The 16,807-nt window shown below is 47.1% G+C and overlaps 1 protein-coding gene across 4 annotated transcripts in view; it reads right to left on the reverse strand.

The window, feature by feature from the left end:
• ANKRD44 (ankyrin repeat domain 44) overlaps positions 1-16,807 on the reverse strand; it is a 1,456,106-nt gene that overhangs the window by 897,990 nt on the left and 541,309 nt on the right. For all 4 annotated transcript variants that reach the window (XM_069615728.1, XM_069615729.1, XM_069615727.1 and 1 more), the window contains exon 6: positions 2,938-3,025. In XM_069615728.1, the coding sequence (XP_069471829.1) occupies positions 2,938-3,025 (88 nt within the window). The remainder of the gene's footprint in view (positions 1-2,937; positions 3,026-16,807) is intronic.

Raw genomic sequence — 16,807 nt, forward strand, 5'->3', positions numbered from 1 at the left:
CAGGATGGATGGGAAGTGAAGCTGGAAAATGGAGTCCTGTGCATCCATTAAGCTTTGCGGAAAAATATTGAAGCAGGATGAGGCAGTATAGAGGCTCATGCTCCGGATGCTAATAAAACACGCGCGGATGAATTGAGTAATTGTGATATTTCACAGCAGACCTGCCGAGTCAATCACACGTGAGGCATGCCTTGTTCTTCGTTTTATCCTATGGAGCATTCTAAAATGCATAGGATTAAGGTGTCTAATATTTCTGGGGAGTTTATGGCAGATGTACCCCGAAAGCTATGCTCTCGGGGCAAAGCGAGCTGGACACCAAGTACTCCAATGCTTCATATTTCTGAGGTTTATTTATTCAGTAGAACTGGTGTTAGTCCTTTTACAATGGAGATTGTCCATGGCTGGCAAGCAATAGTCTCAGAAAAGCCAGTGGGACTGGGGCAGAGTCCATCATCAACAAGCGAAGAATGCACGAGGCGGGCATTCAAGCTTCTGATACCACTCAAGACTACCACAGAGGTCAGTATTGCAATTTTAGGAGTTTGTGCACAGCCCTGTGCACGAAAAAGCAGAGCACCACAATTTCTTTACAGTGAGTTTTCCAAGGATTCTCTTTCATCATACCATATCACAACCTGCACTCCCCACCCTACCCGAGACTTGGTGATCTGCTCCCCACTGTCTAGTCCCCCATGCTGCCAATTGCCCACCCTCCCGTTAGTTCCCCGCTCCTTTTTTCTCTGCTTCCTGTGTTCTTCACCCTGTGATTGCAAAGCGCTCTGTTGTTTCAAGCTGGGTCTGCACTCACTAAATACCCAAATAATAATAATAATATCAGAAGAAAACAAACTTCATTTTGCTTTCAACATGAAAACACATTCTAGCTATTGCCGCAAAACCAGCACTTCTGAGCATCCACTAGCACAAAAGGTTCTGACCTTTTCAAACTCCTGCTTACAGAAACCTTCATCCACCTGAAACCATCACTAATCCAACCCCTGAACATGCTCAAAGGTCAGGCAATGCGTCAAATATTCAATTCCCTAAAAATGTCAGGGAGTCAGGATCTGGTCAAGTGCAAAGGGTGACGGGAGGCAGTGCGGGTGTGCAACTGGGCAAGTATGGACCTGGGCCCGAAATCAGAGGGTAGCCAGGTGATCAGTGGAGTTTAAAGACAGGAAATCAGCAGGGGAGAGGAAGAGAGAAGGCAGAAGCAAAGAGGAAGGTCTTGAGGTGCTTCCGGAACCAGAGATGGTTCTCGAGTTTCAGATAGGCAGGGAGGCTGTTCCAGAGGGAGGCCCCAGCTGAAGAAAGAGATCTACCACCAGCTTAATGCTTGTAGAAGCGACTGACCCTGAGGGAGTTGGAGGTAGAGGAGCGATGGCCCATGGCAGGCGACTCGAGGATCCCAGAGGAAAGGCTACATGGATGGCCCAAGGCAGACGACTCGAGGATCCCAGAGTAAAGACTACATTGATGGTCGGTTGTCCAAGGCAGGCATCTCGAGGATCCCAGACAAAAGGCTACATTTTCTGGGCCAAGCTCCTACCGTAACCAGATGGCATGCAGAACTCGGAACAAAGCAAGTGTTCCGGAAAAAAGTGCTGAGATTTCTGGGCGACCATTTACTCAGGAATCCCATTCATCATCAGTGGGACACACCATCAAGAATGCTGCATCTTTCTATGGTTGGAAATCCGCTTTCCGAATAAAGCAATCCTTGCTGTCCAATCCAGTCCCACTCGTCGGCTCTCGCAGCACAGATGTGCAGAACTAGGCTTCACAGGAAGGTCAAAGCACATGCAAGGAGGGGCACTACCTCAGTTATGTCCTTTTAACTATATTATCCTCAAGGCGCATTTTTTGTACTTGTACTCTTTACTAGAATCCCCCAGCTATCTCAAAGCCAGTTTTGTCCTTAACACTGCATCTAGAAAATTGCTTTCATATTTTCATTTGGGCCAGTTGCATCTTGCAACCATTTGTTTTCCTTCTGCATTTAACAGATATGTTTCTATAACTAATACCCCAAGCTTATGCAGATTAGAAATGTCCACAGGCCTGCGTCACAAACTGAGATGCTGAGGCCTGGGCTGCTTCCCACTGGTGTGGTTACAAAGGGTGGAATTCAGTGTGGGGGAAAAAACATTTCACCCGGACGAATGATAGCATTTCTCTGGCAACTCTGATGGAAATCAATAGCTGCTTCTAACGTTCTCCTATAACAAAGTTTAGCCTGTAAGATAGCTCAGTGGGTTGAACGTTCGCTGCTGTGATCGATGAGTGTTCTGCAGGTCGCAGGTTCAAATCATGGCAAGGCCAACTCGTGCCAACTCAGCCTTTCATCCCTCCAAGGTCTATAAACGAGCACCAACTTCGGTTGGTTGACAATTATATGTAGATATGTTCTATGTACAGATCTTTAGCGAAAGCGCTATACAAATAACAAATTATCATCATCCCCTCAACTATGTGCTTCAGCAACTCACTTGTAGAAAGATACAATTAAGCAATTCATTGTGGATCTGCTATAAAATAACTCAATCAGGCCAAGAGCCAATACCAGAGCCTTCTGACTGGTGAATTTGTCACTGAGTTGGGCTCCATATTGAAATCAATGACGGGTGTAATGGAGCATAAGCGAAGGAGACTTGATCTACCCTATGCACCCCAGTATTATATAAGCGCGCCCAGAGGAGAGGAGGTTCTCCAGCACCTGCAGGAAGCCTTTTCCGTTTTAATTATTTTTCAAGTTTGGATAGTTTCAGTGGCTTTGTAAAGATGGTGCTGGTGATAGACCATGTGGTCACCCACTCCATTCAGCTCCCTTGGCACACCTTCTGCTTGGATTAGTTTAATGCCCCAGGGGACACAATATTTCCCTGATGGGGGGGGGGGTGGCGGAACATTCGCCACATGAGGGAAAACCCTGCTTACCCATGTACGCTGCCCAATGCAGAGCTCTTCTGTCCTTCTTGTCAAACGCATTGATGTTGGCCCCCTTAGCCAAGAGCAGGTTCACCATCTGCAAATGAAAGAAAAGAACTCGTCATTTATGCGCACGCATCTTCCTCACAGGTCCATTCAAGAAAAGTAATTATGCACTGGAAACACGGATACATTATTAGAAAAAAAATGAAACATAAAAGTGAAGCGAAAATGAAGTTCTTATACCAAAGTTATTTGTGAATTCATTGTCCAGTATAGTCAAGCATTGCCTTGCGGAACACATTCATTTCATTAAAGTGTTGTACTCCAAATTAGAAAAAAAAAAGTCTTCAGGTCTTTCATGCTTCAATAACAAGCAATTTTCAGGGCCTGTATTATCGCATGAATTGACTTGTCAGCAGTAAACTGCATCGCGCAAAGATTCGAACAAGATCACAGCATACAGTCGGCTAAGGACCGATGATATGCCCCAGCTGTCATCCTTAAATGGTCACTCTAAAGACCGGAGCTGGGTGTCTGTACTCCTGCTCGCTACATGGCAGAGGAGAGGCATAGAGGACCCCAGCCAAGATTCTCTATTCGGTAGCTATGGTCGAGCAATCAAGGCCTAGCTTCTCAGGAGGTGATGCAGGCTGGTTCTTAAGTACAGTGTAGTCCCCAAGCACCCACAAAGGAATGTCCACACACTGTATTAGTTAAAACACAGTCTTTATACAAATAAGGTTCAAGGTTATATACACAATCACGATAATACACTTTGTGCTACGACAATTCTAAAATGGTAAATATATACATTTCTAGGTGGTACCAGTATTACTTTGATTCCATTAAAATGCATCAACTGTACTCAGTTCAAATAGCATACGAATCAACACAGCAAAACGATCTCAACCATAGACTTTGGAGGAAGGCAAGTTGGTTAGACAATTGGCAGAATACTGAGCCCCTACCACTAAGCACAGTTCTGTATGAGGATCCCCCCCACCTGGGCAACCTGTAAATGAAGATGTACTACAAGCCCAGTACATATATTGTCTATTAGAATCTTATCTTCTTCTATAGTTCTGCAACCCAAATGTACCTTGTGTTGTAGAGTTCTTCGTCTGGGAATCGACGGGCCTTTGAGTGCGCTCCCTTTCAGGCAGGAGCCAAGGGTCGTCGAACTTCCGAGATGAAGAAAAAGGTGAACGGTGGTCGTCGAGGAAGCAGCTTTGATCCTGGCGGTGCTCGTTGACAAAAGCTTGTGAACGTCCTGGGAAGAAGAGGCGTGCGGTGCGCCTCGATGAGTGTTCGTTGCTGCAAAGAGTGAATGAAGAACTTTGGCCAGCAAGGGCGTCGAGTCATCGGCGTCTAGCGTTGGCAAACGGGACGTGACCACAGCTGGCTTTAGTAGCTTTTTCAGCGTCTGAGGTCTTCGGGTGGCGGGTAACTCACCGGCAGATTCTCCTCGGTCGTCGCCGGCCTTTACTTTCTCTGGCAGGACGAAAACGGTCAACGGTGATGAACAAGGGAGTCCTTGGATCAAATGTTCTTAGGCAAAGGGAGCACGGAGGCTCCGGTCGGCAGTCGTTGGATGGTGGACAGCTGCCCGGTGCTTCTCTTTGGGATTCCGCAGCGGTCCCCGTCTCCGGTCAGCAGCCTTTTCGTAGATCTGTCTACCAGTGAGCTTTGTCAAAGATCAGCTGCTGCACGATGGTCCATCGTAGCTCGGCGAGAGGTCTCATAGCCAGGTCCTCTCTTGGATCAGTTCTTGAAGGCACAGCAGCTTTCAGATTGCAAGGAAGGGAACACCGGTTCACCTTCTTCCGGCTCTGCTTCAAGAGTAAGCATCAAGCATCAACTTCGGTGTCAGTTGATGTCAGTTTCTACTTCAGCTTCTGAACGATTTCTAGCAGTGAGAGGCCCCCAGATATACTGATGATCTCCAATTCACACTGCTGGGTCACACTCAGGCAACCAATCACTCAGAAGGGCATTCAGGCAGTTAGTCAGCCAATCAGGCGTACCGTGCATTCAGGCCATTCTTCTCCATCCAGACACTCGCAACACAGAATGTGGATTCGGAAAAGCACTCTGCCATTCAGCACTGCACATTGCATTCATACCAGTTTCGGGGAGGGCTGTCTCAGTCATTGTGTCAACCACCAGATACTAGACACCCATAACACAGAATGTGTATTCGTCACACACTCTATTTACCCAGGTCACATCCCACGGGCGTACCCACAACAGTCATTGGGAAGGCTCCAGCCAGCCTGGCCTGGCCTTCCCCACAACACCATATGTGGAACTTCCACCCAACAGCCAGTCAGGGGGAAGGGGCAGAGTCAGGGCTTCCCGGGACTTTGGGAAAAGTAAGGTAACGGGCGAGAGAGAGCAAGAGGCCACCGGGGCCATCTTGTTTCCTATCAGGAATCCACTGATTCCAATGACAGGGCCTGGGCATCCCAAAATAAAGGACGCTCAGGGCACCTGTCCATTCAGCGCGGAGCTGCCACCAGCCCATACCCTGCTCTGTGGGCCACACACAGGTGCCCAAAAACATACACTAGGAGTACAGGGTCGTACTCCCACCCATGGGTGCCATCAGGGTATCCCAAGGGTCTATTCACCAAACCAAATACAGGAAGGACCGCACCGCCAGGAGTCCCACATGAACTCCTGCGCCGAAAACAAGACAGAACACATGATAAAAAGCAATAAAGGACAAGGATTCAGAGGCCCTGTCCCTCTGATGCATTTCCAGCATCACAGCCACTCCATCAGTGTGTCTCTCGTTATTTAATGTTTTTGCACCCTCAACTTGCATCATGCTGTATATTATCTGCTGTATAGGTTTTCTCATACTGTATGCTCTTTGCTGTATACATTTGTACAGAATGTCTAACTTTTCCTTGTGTAACTGTAAATTGAATTCACTTTTAGTGTGCCCAGATACCCCCGGGTTTGGTGCGCTATATAAATCAATAAACAGTGATGGTACCAACCAGTCCCTCAGCAACTTTGCTGGATTTCTAGGGTTTATTTTTTTCACCTGGTAAGAGTGTGAGCCTTTTTTCCCACTCTTACATGTGTTTTGCCATGTGTGTTTTACCTTTTTGTGTGATATTTGACTATGGAGCCTCACTTACTCCATAGGCATCATCTTTTTAATGTGTTACACAGCACCTTCAGTGCAGTGACACAGGGTTGTCTTTCAGACTTCCCACTGACTCCATTTTTTTGGGACTGACTACTGTCTCCCAGAAACATGTAAAGTTACCATTAACTTTATTTAGTCTCTTTAAACCACAGACCCAGTACACCCCATCTTACAGGGAGTATTGGAAAGGGTTAATACTTATCCCTTTTTGTCTGTTTCTCTTGGAGCATTGTTTCGCTACCTTTTCATCAAGACTTGGCTGGTGGCAGTGGTAACTACCCTATTTTTCATACCGCGGTTATCTTAAATAACCATGGTATTGTTTTAGGCTATCTTGGTTGCCTCAAACTTAAACCCGCTTGATCATATAAGTTTTTATACGGTTCCGGCTGGGTTTATTCGCCATTTCTTTTTGTAAAAGTCTTTCTCGCGTTTTACTCTGCACGCCATACCAGGTTTGGTCCCTTTGTTCGCCGTCTTTTTGCGGGCTTCTGCACAGAAGCCCTCCTTAAGGCACCTGAAAGTCTGGGTTGGCAAGATGTGAGGGAGGGGTCTTAGGACCCCTGCCATGGGTTCCCTTGGTAACCCAAGTCGCACTCCTGTTTGAATCGCTAGGTGACTGTCCAGTCTGGGACTGGAAAGGCAGAGTCGCCACTGGAACGAAAGAAACGATGAGGAGCTGACAGAAGAAGACCCCTACAACGACTGAACCACCCGGTGAAGCCCTGCTGCAGGTCCGAATCTTCAGAATCCAACGACAGAGAAGATCCTCCAGGAATCTTCTTCCCCTGAGCTGGTGGGACCAACCAGTTCGCCCAAACTGCAAGCCAGGACTCCCTCCTCCGGTGCAATTCGCTGTACAGAGCTATAGTGGGCCGGATACCCAGGAAGGTCGGACCCTGCTAGGGTTTTAAGGAGCGCACCTTTTATTTGTTGCTTTGCTCTGCTGCTGGTTTCTTCCCTGGGTAGTGCAGGACCTTCCAGTCTTCCTACTTCGTGTCAGTCCTACAGTCGCTTCAGGAACCGTGAGCCTGCAGGAACTACCAGGAACGTCTGCCTCAGCTACAGCTTCTTCTCCATTTAAAGGTACTGTGCAAATCCGGTTGCTTGTTTCGTCCAGCCACGGTGAATGTGCTTGAAACCTTTCGCCAATCCGGGGGCTTGTCCTTCTTTTCTCTTTGAACTAACTTTTCTGCCAACCAACTTCGTCCGGAACTCTTGGCAAAGACTTGACCGCGAACTCCCCAGAACCGCGTGATCTTGAACAAAAGACTTTTGTCCTATTGACTTTGGCCCTAAGCCTATTTGATTTGATCCTATCACTGGAGTTGCTCTTCCTAGATTGCCCTGCTTACTTACCTGTTGGTGCTGCTCAATTTCTGCTTAACTTTGTCTTTCCCTCCCTTTTTAAATTTCTGGAGTGCCATTTTGCTCCCAATTCATTTGTGAGCTTAACTTGTCTGGAACCTATTGGGAGTGGTGTGGTGTATTAAGAGTGTGATTTTTGAACTGCTTTACTTTAGTTAAATGTTGTACAACTGATGTGTAAATAAATGTATATTCTTTTACTCAGAAACCTTGAGTCAGTGTTTGTTTGAATCATAGTAATTGCTGTCGTTTGAGTAACTATTTGATGCTGCTCACTTACTCTTGAGATAAGTCTGGCTGCTCAGCCATCGCTACCACTTTACCAAAGGTGAATTTGTACTGTCACTTGTAGTCTTAATTGTGTGTGGTGTTCCCAAAGGGTACTGCATATAATTCTGCCTAACAGCTTCTCAACGTAACCATGGTGCCAGGTGCCTGCCATTCTGCGGCCACACATTCTCTCGAAGGCCCGTACGCCTGCCTACCTGAAGGCCGCGTCCAACCCCCTAACACGTCCTAAAAACCTCCGAAAATGGAAATATACAGCCTGCCATTGTTGGTAAGCAGCCAGAAAGAGTACCCATCTGCACTAACTCCCCTCAGAGAGCGGTTTCCATCACTGCTAAATCCAATCCTCTGACATGTGGGGCACTCCAACTCACCTGAACAAGGGAATATGGACAGAACAGGAGAACAATTTGACAATTCACAATCAGAACATCCCACAGAAAATACTGGTTCATAAAAATGTGTAAAAAAATAAAATACGGAAGACCATATGAGATAGCGCATGAAATTTTAGTCCATTGTAACTAACCCCTGAGAGGAGTCCGAGCGTAGGATGGCGCTCGCCATCATGAATGAAGGGGCGCTCCTAGCACTCCCTCAACTCCCTATGCAAACCGCACTCAAGCGCAATCTTCTCCAACGGCCTCTTTTTGGGCACCCATAAAATAAAGGCATTGAATATGGCATATCGTACAAGTGAATTGGTCTTTTCAAGAATTCCGTTTCTAAAGAGAACCTGCCCAGCAAACGTTTAGAACATGTTTCCCTCTCTTGCCACACAATCACAAAGGGAACATATTACAAACAAGGCACAACGTGCTGGTCTTAGAGAATCGAGTGAGCAGCGTGCAAGGGTCAGCTTGAGTGGGGCTAAAGTGACCTAAACCCTAAGAGTTCACCTCGAAAATAGAACATTTGCAAAAGGCACCAAAGTGGCCCAGGTCAGACTTGTCTGAAGGCGGCATGCATTTCAATCGCACGAACCGGCCTTGCGACATGCTCCAATCTCTTATGAGTGACGCGGAGGCGTGCAGTAGGACTGAGCAGGCATTTGTATTTGTTCTATTTGTAACGCGCACCGTCCGACCCGGAGGCATCAGGGCGCAACTTAGACATGGTTACATAACGGGCATACATACATTCAAACTATAGATATAATACAAAAATATTCAGAGCATACAGCAATATACAACATTTACAAAGTAGGGAGTAGAACTGGCGCTTTGCTAGGGCAAGGATCCCAGGTACATAAGAGGTCCGAGTTTCAAGGCTGATTGAAGAGCCAGGGTTTCGTTTTGGCCTTGAAGGCACTAAAACATTCTTCTGATCTAATAGTGAGGGGGAGAGCATTCCAAAGCTTGGATGCTAGGACGGGGAAGCTTGATCCACCCACTTTTTGTAGTTTGAACCTAGGAAGAGTTAATTGGTGGGTCTGGGCGGTTCTTTGTGGGCGGGTAGGCGCGTTGCAGGATAGCCGGTTGCAGAGATACAGGGGGGCTTGGTTGGCTAGGCATTTGTGGGTAAGGCCTAAGGCTTTCAGTGAGATTCTCTGTTTGACAGGTAGCCAGTGTAGATTGGATCTAGATTCCGAGATGTGGTGGTTTCGCGGGATGTTTAGAGCCGCTCTTATGGCTTTGTTCTGGACGATTTGCAATTTGTTCAGATTCGCTTGGCTAGTTCCTAGGTAGAGGGCGCTACCATAGTCGATTTTGGCCATGATGAGGGTTCTGGCCAGTGTGACCGTGTTAGAAGTGGTCAGAAATGGCCTGCAGGCTGCAATGAGTTTGCAGGTGTATGCTGAAGCAGATCTAACTGCATTAGTTTGACGGGATAGGGATAAGGTGGCGTCAAGGTAGACGCCTAAGGTTTTCGTGTCTTTCGAGACTTGGATAGTGTTGCCGTCAATGATAAACGATTGGTAAGATGGTTCAAGTTTACTGAGGCATTGCGTAGTGCCCAAGATGAGGAGCTCAGTCTTGTCATCGTTGAGGCATAGTTGGTGTTGTGCCATCCAAGCTTGGATGACCAAGTAGACATCATTCAGGGCCTTGTGGTCAGCCACTTAGTCTCCAGTAATGGGAATGAGTATCTGGGTGTCGTCAGCGTAATTCGTCAGTACATGGCTTGGCAGTTTCCAACCCCATAGAGGAGGCATCAACAGATGTTAAAGGCCCTCTCCTTTGCTTGTCAGCCCACTACATATCCAGGCAAAGGATTGCAACATCGGCACCTCCCGACTGAGGTTCAAATCTGAAAAAAAAATAGATTTACCACAACTCCAATAATGTGAGCTGTAACCAGTGCTGGTCATTGGTCCGGCTCTCGGCGAATCCGTATCCGGCACCAGATATGGAGCCAGATCTCGGAATCCAGCCAGAGTCAGCCGCCCAAGACCATGAACCGCGCTGGAATAGTTTAATAAATAAATAAAAAATAAAGAAAAGCGCACACGACGGCAGCATTGCCTTTCACCGCGGCTTTGGCACAGGTGTGTAATGCACAATGCTCGCTACATGTTTTTTTTTAACGTATTCCAGCATTGCTGGATGTCCACTACGAGCCCCGCCCCCTCTAGGCCACGCCCCTCGGGCACTGCCCCTCCCAAACTCCTCCCCCACCCCGGCCCTTGTGTTGTGGGATCCCCCATCACATTTCTTTCCATTTGCACCACTGGCTGCAACAATTGCCTTTGAGGCCATTGGGGAAATTGACCTTCCTGCAATGGGGTGGCAATGTCTGTTGGCCTTTCGAATTACGAAAGGAAAATAATGTTGATGAGGTTTTAAAGGCACAATGGGCGATAACCATAATTTACAATAACATATTTGGACTCAAGAAAGACATCGTTGACCTATGAAGGGGGAGAGCATCCCTCTTTAGTGACCGATAGGAAACGGACTGTGGCGAGTCGACCAATCAACTGTAACGAGCCGACCAATCAACCTGCTATTTGCAAATGTTGGCAGAAACCATGTGCATCGATGTATTTACCAGACCCTGTCGGAGTGAAGAAAGTTCTGTTTGTAAAAAAAAGCAACACAGGATGTTAAATAAAAACTTTCCAATAAAACTCGAAACTATATTTCTGATTCTAAAGCTGTCCTTCTGCCACCATCTAACATATATTCTGCTATTTGGCGTACTATGATGTGGGCTTTCTTTTCAGCAGGCCTCTGTGCCCTGTTTGATAGTGCTGAAAAAAAAGTGCCGAATAGGCACACTTTATTCAATAGTAGAACATTTGAAGTAAAAGTTTTATTTTGAAGCTTAAACAAGTGTAAGGGTATGAATTCCCAACTGAACACACCACACGAGGTTTTCATTGCATTGTAGGGGGCCAACATGCATTTGCAGAAGTTCTTAGACTCCATTCTAAAGGCAAATAAATCTCACTGCTGGAGTCTACAGAAGACTGTCTCAGAGGCCTAGAGAGGACTTCACCACTGTTCCCAGAAATCCACATAATAAATCCTACCAGGGCGATTGAACTCGCTAGATCACTCTGCTCTCCTCGCAAGTCCCCCAACTGCTCCAGAAACCCTCTCGAGACAGGCACTGCATTAACCCAAGCAAATAAAAAAGACCAGAGAGCTCCAAGGGTGGGCTCAATCGACTCATGGACCTGAAATGGAGACTTGACTGGGCCTAGACCCCACGACAGACTTGAGCGCGCCTGGTTAAAGGGCTGCCTGGCTCTCCGAACCACCCAGCCATCCTGGTGCTACACACAGCACATAGACTCACGAAGAGTTGCAAGCAGTGTGGTGTCATCAAACAGGAACATTTATGGGGTTGCTTGAACAACCGCAACTTTGGGAGCAATTATTGAAAGCTCCACCATTAAAAACCAATCAATTGTGAAAAGTGGAAAAGCGTGCTGTTCCCTGACATATGTCAGAACTTGGCCAATATGATGCAACTTGAGGGAGATCGGGAGTTGGGGGGGGAAGGGGCCATGAAAAAGAAGTGTCTGCTACACTTTTGTACCATGCAAGGCTCCAGATTAACAATAAGAGCAACCTCTACGTTTACTGATGTAGGGGGGGAAGAGGAGGTGGGTGGGGAGGAGTGCGGTCCTTTTTGGAGGGACTAGAGGTAAGATAGGAATGGTCAATGTGACCGTACATTGTGGGCAAGATTGGTTTGGGGATGATGCTGTGTGATCAAAAGTTATATTATAGAACTAGGCACGAGGTCTTCAACCTTTGGCTCTCCAGATGTGTTGGACTCAAACTTCCATCAGCCCTAACCAGCAGAGTAAAAGGTGAAGGATCATGGTAGTTGTCTAAAACAACTGGATAACCACAGGTTGCAAGAGGATGGTGGGAAGTCGCTTGTTCTGTTGAAAAAAGATCAGAGATAAGTAAAAAGTGTGAACAGCATTCCTCTGCCTCACTCTCCCTTTAACCCCATCTCTCCCACCACTGGCGAGGAAGTAAAAATAGGTTTTCATTTTGGAGAGAACTGAAGATGATTAGTGAGAAAAGTGAAGGACCCTTGTAGGAATACGGATATTCAGTATTTGCACCGATGGCGATTCGCACCCACAAATGCAACTCATTAAAAAATGTTTTTAAAAACACAAGAAGCAGGAATCTGGTAAGAATGCCAAGCAGCTGTGGTGTAAGCTACATTAAAAGGGGGCTCGAGGCACAAGGGGCTGCAGACAGAAGGATCATTGTATGTTTCAACATCGGAAGTGAGGGAACTGTGTTCTCCTGGACACCCAGAAGAACATTGATTGGGATGGGTGCTCGTTCCCTTCCATCTTCAGAAATGCTGTCCACGGCCTGCAAATGGGAAATGAGCATGGGCTATATTTTTGTATTGGGGGACACAGCTAGTGCCGCTGCCTAATCACGGATCCAAACTCATGCTTTGTAGCCACCCCTCACTGCCTGAACCCCAATTCCCTCTCACTGCTCGAACCCTTCTGTGTTACACCGTTACCTCTAGGAATAGTCTGACTCTTTAGTGAGGGCTTTACAAGACCAAACAAGATCCAAAGGACTCACCACCCACTAACCTGGTACAATTTAGCTCTTTTTATTTTTTTTAGAAAGTTGTGATTTAGGAACCCTGGAGGGATGCCGAGTCCAAGAATACACACTACTTACATGAGTCCAGCTTCAGAAACTGAAATGAAAGATGCAATGCTCGTAGACAGTAGCACAGATCCCTTCAGCCAGACAAAGTAGGACCTGCCGCCTGCAGCCATGATCTGGACTGCCTTCACTTCATGAGATGGGAGGCCACGAGACCTTGTTCAAATGCCTGACACAAGGCTCCGTGCTTGGCCCTTTCCTCTTCTCGCTACACCTCCTTTCTCACCCCAATCATCTCTTCCTTTGGTATCTCTTACCATTTCTACGCTGATGACACCCAGCTTTTCCTCTCCTTCTCTTCCTTCACTCCCGACATCCACCACAAACTCTCTTCCCGTCTCACTGCTATCAAAAACCGGTTGTCCTCCCACTTTCTCACTCTAAACACTGACAAAACTGAAGTTTTATTCCTTCCCGCCAACACCATTACTCCCCCTCCTTATATCCTCTTTTCCCCTGCTCATCTCCCCATCTCTGCCTCTGCCCGCAATCTAAGCCTCCACTTCTACTCCAACCTCTCCTTTACTCACCATATCTCTCTTACCTCCCGTGCTTGTCGCTATCATCTCTACAATGTTCGCAAAATTCGATCCTCCCTCACCTTCCACGCCACCAAACTAATTTCTTCCCTTATCTTTTCTCGTCTCTTCTACTCTTCAGCTCTCCTCTTTGGCCTCCCTGCCTCCCATCTTGACTCCCTCAAATACCTATACCAATCTGCAATCTTCATGCTCTGCTCACTTTCTCCTCATGACTCCAACTCCTCTTCGCTTTCCGCTCTTGGTTGGATTTCCTTTCACTCTCAACTCAAATTCCTTTGTCTTGTCTTTAAATCTCTTCATGATCTTGCCCTTCTTTAGCTTTCCTCCCTCCTCTCTTTCTATTCTCCCTCTCGCCCCCTCTGCTCTGCTGACCACTTCCTACTCACTGTCCTACCCACACCTTGTGCCCCTTCCCGCTTCCGATCTTTCCAGCTCCTTGCCCCACTACAATGGAACTCTTTGCCTCTCCCTATCCGCTCCATCTCCTCATACTCTTCTTTCCGCTCCTCTTTAAAATTCCACCTTCTTCATCCTCCCTCCCGACAGCTCTTTATTACTCCCTCCCCTGCTTTTCCCTTACCCAGGTTTTTATTCTCATGATTTCGGCAAATTGTTCTGCTTACTGTTCTCGATCACTTGACTCATGACTTGTACTTATTGCTTCTGATGTATTCATGTTTTATGTAAAGCGCTTTGGTTTATCGCGCTATATAAAATGTAATAAATACAAAATAAACACAAATACAACTCCAACTGACGATCCATATGTGCTCATAAACCCAAACTATCCTGTGCATTGCTTTATGGTTCCAGATGTAAACAGACAACACTCATAACAACCTCCAGCAGACGGAATGGCTTGGAAACAAAAAAATATCGCTGAGAGTTTTGGCAAACGTATTTTACCTGATGTAGGAATGCTTCAGCTGCCCAAACATAGCAATATACAGGTGTCTAGATAGATACAGACCCTGGAAAACATTGCTCCCTTTCAAATGTATTGCTCTTCCGCCCCAACTCTAATCTTTAGGGGAAATGAAGCACTGGGGGAATTCGAGGATGCGGAGTAACAGGCTAGGGCTCTCTCTGATCATGCTCTGCTGCTCATCACGTGGCTTGGAAGACAGGACAGACCGCCAATACCCACTTGGAGGCTAAGGGAAGAAGCCCTCCTGGACAGTTCATTCAGAGAGTACTTGGGGGGAGGTCATAGAGACCTACTCTGACACTAACAGGTAGTGTGGCTGGGACGGGGACCCTGTGGGAAGCCTTTAAGGTGGTGGTGCGGGGGGAAGCAATAAGCAAAATGGGAGGGTAACGGAGGGAGCTACTACACACTCTTACGAATATTGAGACAGACATCAGCGAGATGTTATGCAGAGGCGGGGAGGACTAATTAAACTTCAGCAGCAATGCTTGATGGTGTGCGATCGATTGGGTAAGTTTGACTTTGCAGAATATACACAGAAACTGCATGCAGAGGGTTACAAGCCTGGCCGGCTACTAGCGTGGCTGTGTAATCGAGAGGAAAAGAGGGAGATGATTAGCGCTACCAGGGATGATCAAGGGACCACTAGACATGGTCAGGTGGAGATCATTACAGTGTTCTCTGTGTACTACAAAGCACTGTACTCGATAGGGGCGGAGGCGTGTGAGTCTGATATGGTGGAGACACTACCGCACATCTTGTTGCAGCATCTTGGGGCGGAGCAGAGAGAGACGCTTGATGCCCCGCTCACAGTTGAGGAATTGCTGACTGTTGTGTGCACCCTGCCGTCCGGGAAGACCCCTAGCACAAATGGTCTCTCGGGGGAATTTTATAAGGAATATGCGGATGTATTGGTGCCTCGGCTACTTGATACACTACAGGAGGCCTATGAGGTAGGTTACTTACCCAGCAGTCTGCGGGAATACATCATAATTCCTGTGTTGAAACCGAATAAACACCCATTAGATTGTAGCTCCTATTGCCCTCTCTCAATGTTTAATCAGGACTGCAAAAATCTTACGGACGTACTGGCAACTAGATTGACCAGACTGGGTAGGTTCCTGGCAGGAATAATGTCTGGAATTTGAGAAGGCTTCACCACATTATTGATGGCACTGCAGACCAGGAGGTGGACTGCACGAGTGCCTCCTTAGACGCAGTCAAGGCCTTTGACTTGGTTAAGTGGGACTGGTTGTAGGAGACCTTGCATCATTCCAGATAGGAGAGAGCTTCATATGGTGGGTTCGACAGGCAAACAGATCTCAAATGGGTGGGCTTTGAAGATGCGTACAAGGCAGGGTTGCTGAATGCTCTCTATTCTGTTTATTTTGGTCTAGGAGCCACCTGCCGTATATCTGAGAACCGAATACTCTGTAGCAGGAATTTACATAGACAGTGATGGACATTGGATTTCACTGGACACAGACGATATGCTTCTGTAGGTTACACATCCGGAAGTGAATCTGCAGTACCTCCTCGACGTAATAGATTGGTTTGCTGACTACTCTGGCATACATGTGAGCAGGGCCAAGTCCTGTCTGTTCCCACTGGCTGGTTGCTTGGACTCAGAAGGAATCGGCTTCCCCAGTTGGGTTTAGTCTGAGAGGCTGACACCTTCAGATATCGGGGAGTGGATGTGCGGCACGATTTCTATGCCTCCCATGTACATAACACTTTGAAGGCACCAGACGGTATACGGAGGTCAATGGTGTTTTGGAATAAGCTTCCTTTGCCCATGTCAGGGAGGGTGGCCCTCCTGAAAAGGGCAGTGCTTCCTCAGTTGTTATATTATTTTGTATATATTTCCTACAACATCCTGAGAAAGGTTTTTGCAGAACTAGATACCATGGCTATGAGCTTTATCTGGAAAGGCCAGAGGAACAGGATCGCACTGAGCACTTTGCGGAGAGATTACACTGTAGGGAGGATCAGGCTCCCACACTTTGAATTGTATTTCTTGGCAGGGCAATTGCAGTTTGTTGTGAATTGGATGGCAGATTAACCATCCTTGGACACTGGCCTACCGCAGACCTCATTGCGAGGGAATTTCTTGATGGAGGCCCTGTGGGTGCCTGAGAGCTTGTTATCGCAACTGCCTTGACTTTTGGTGCTGAGGAAGACGGTGTGGCAAAGATTGTGGAGGATCCTGGGAGCTCCGGATCCTTATTCACTTAACATCCCCTTGGTGGCTGTTGCGCGAGTGCGACCCAAAAAGGTCCAGGAAATTAGACGATATTGGGAGATCAATTGAGTGGCTACAATAGGGGATTTAATAGCTGACGGGAAAGCAGTGTATTTTGAGTCTTTTACTCGGACCTCTTGGATACCACTGGGTCAATTCTTATTGCACCTGGGCAGCCTGAAGGAAATTAACAGAATGTGGCCTGCATTTGAGGGCATAGAGTCAAATCTGATCCTGGGTACA

Source organism: Ambystoma mexicanum, chromosome 9, assembly GCF_040938575.1.
Source record: "Ambystoma mexicanum isolate Mex_15411 chromosome 9, UKY_AmexF1_1, whole genome shotgun sequence".
Taxonomy (NCBI): Eukaryota; Metazoa; Chordata; class Amphibia; order Caudata; family Ambystomatidae; genus Ambystoma; species Ambystoma mexicanum.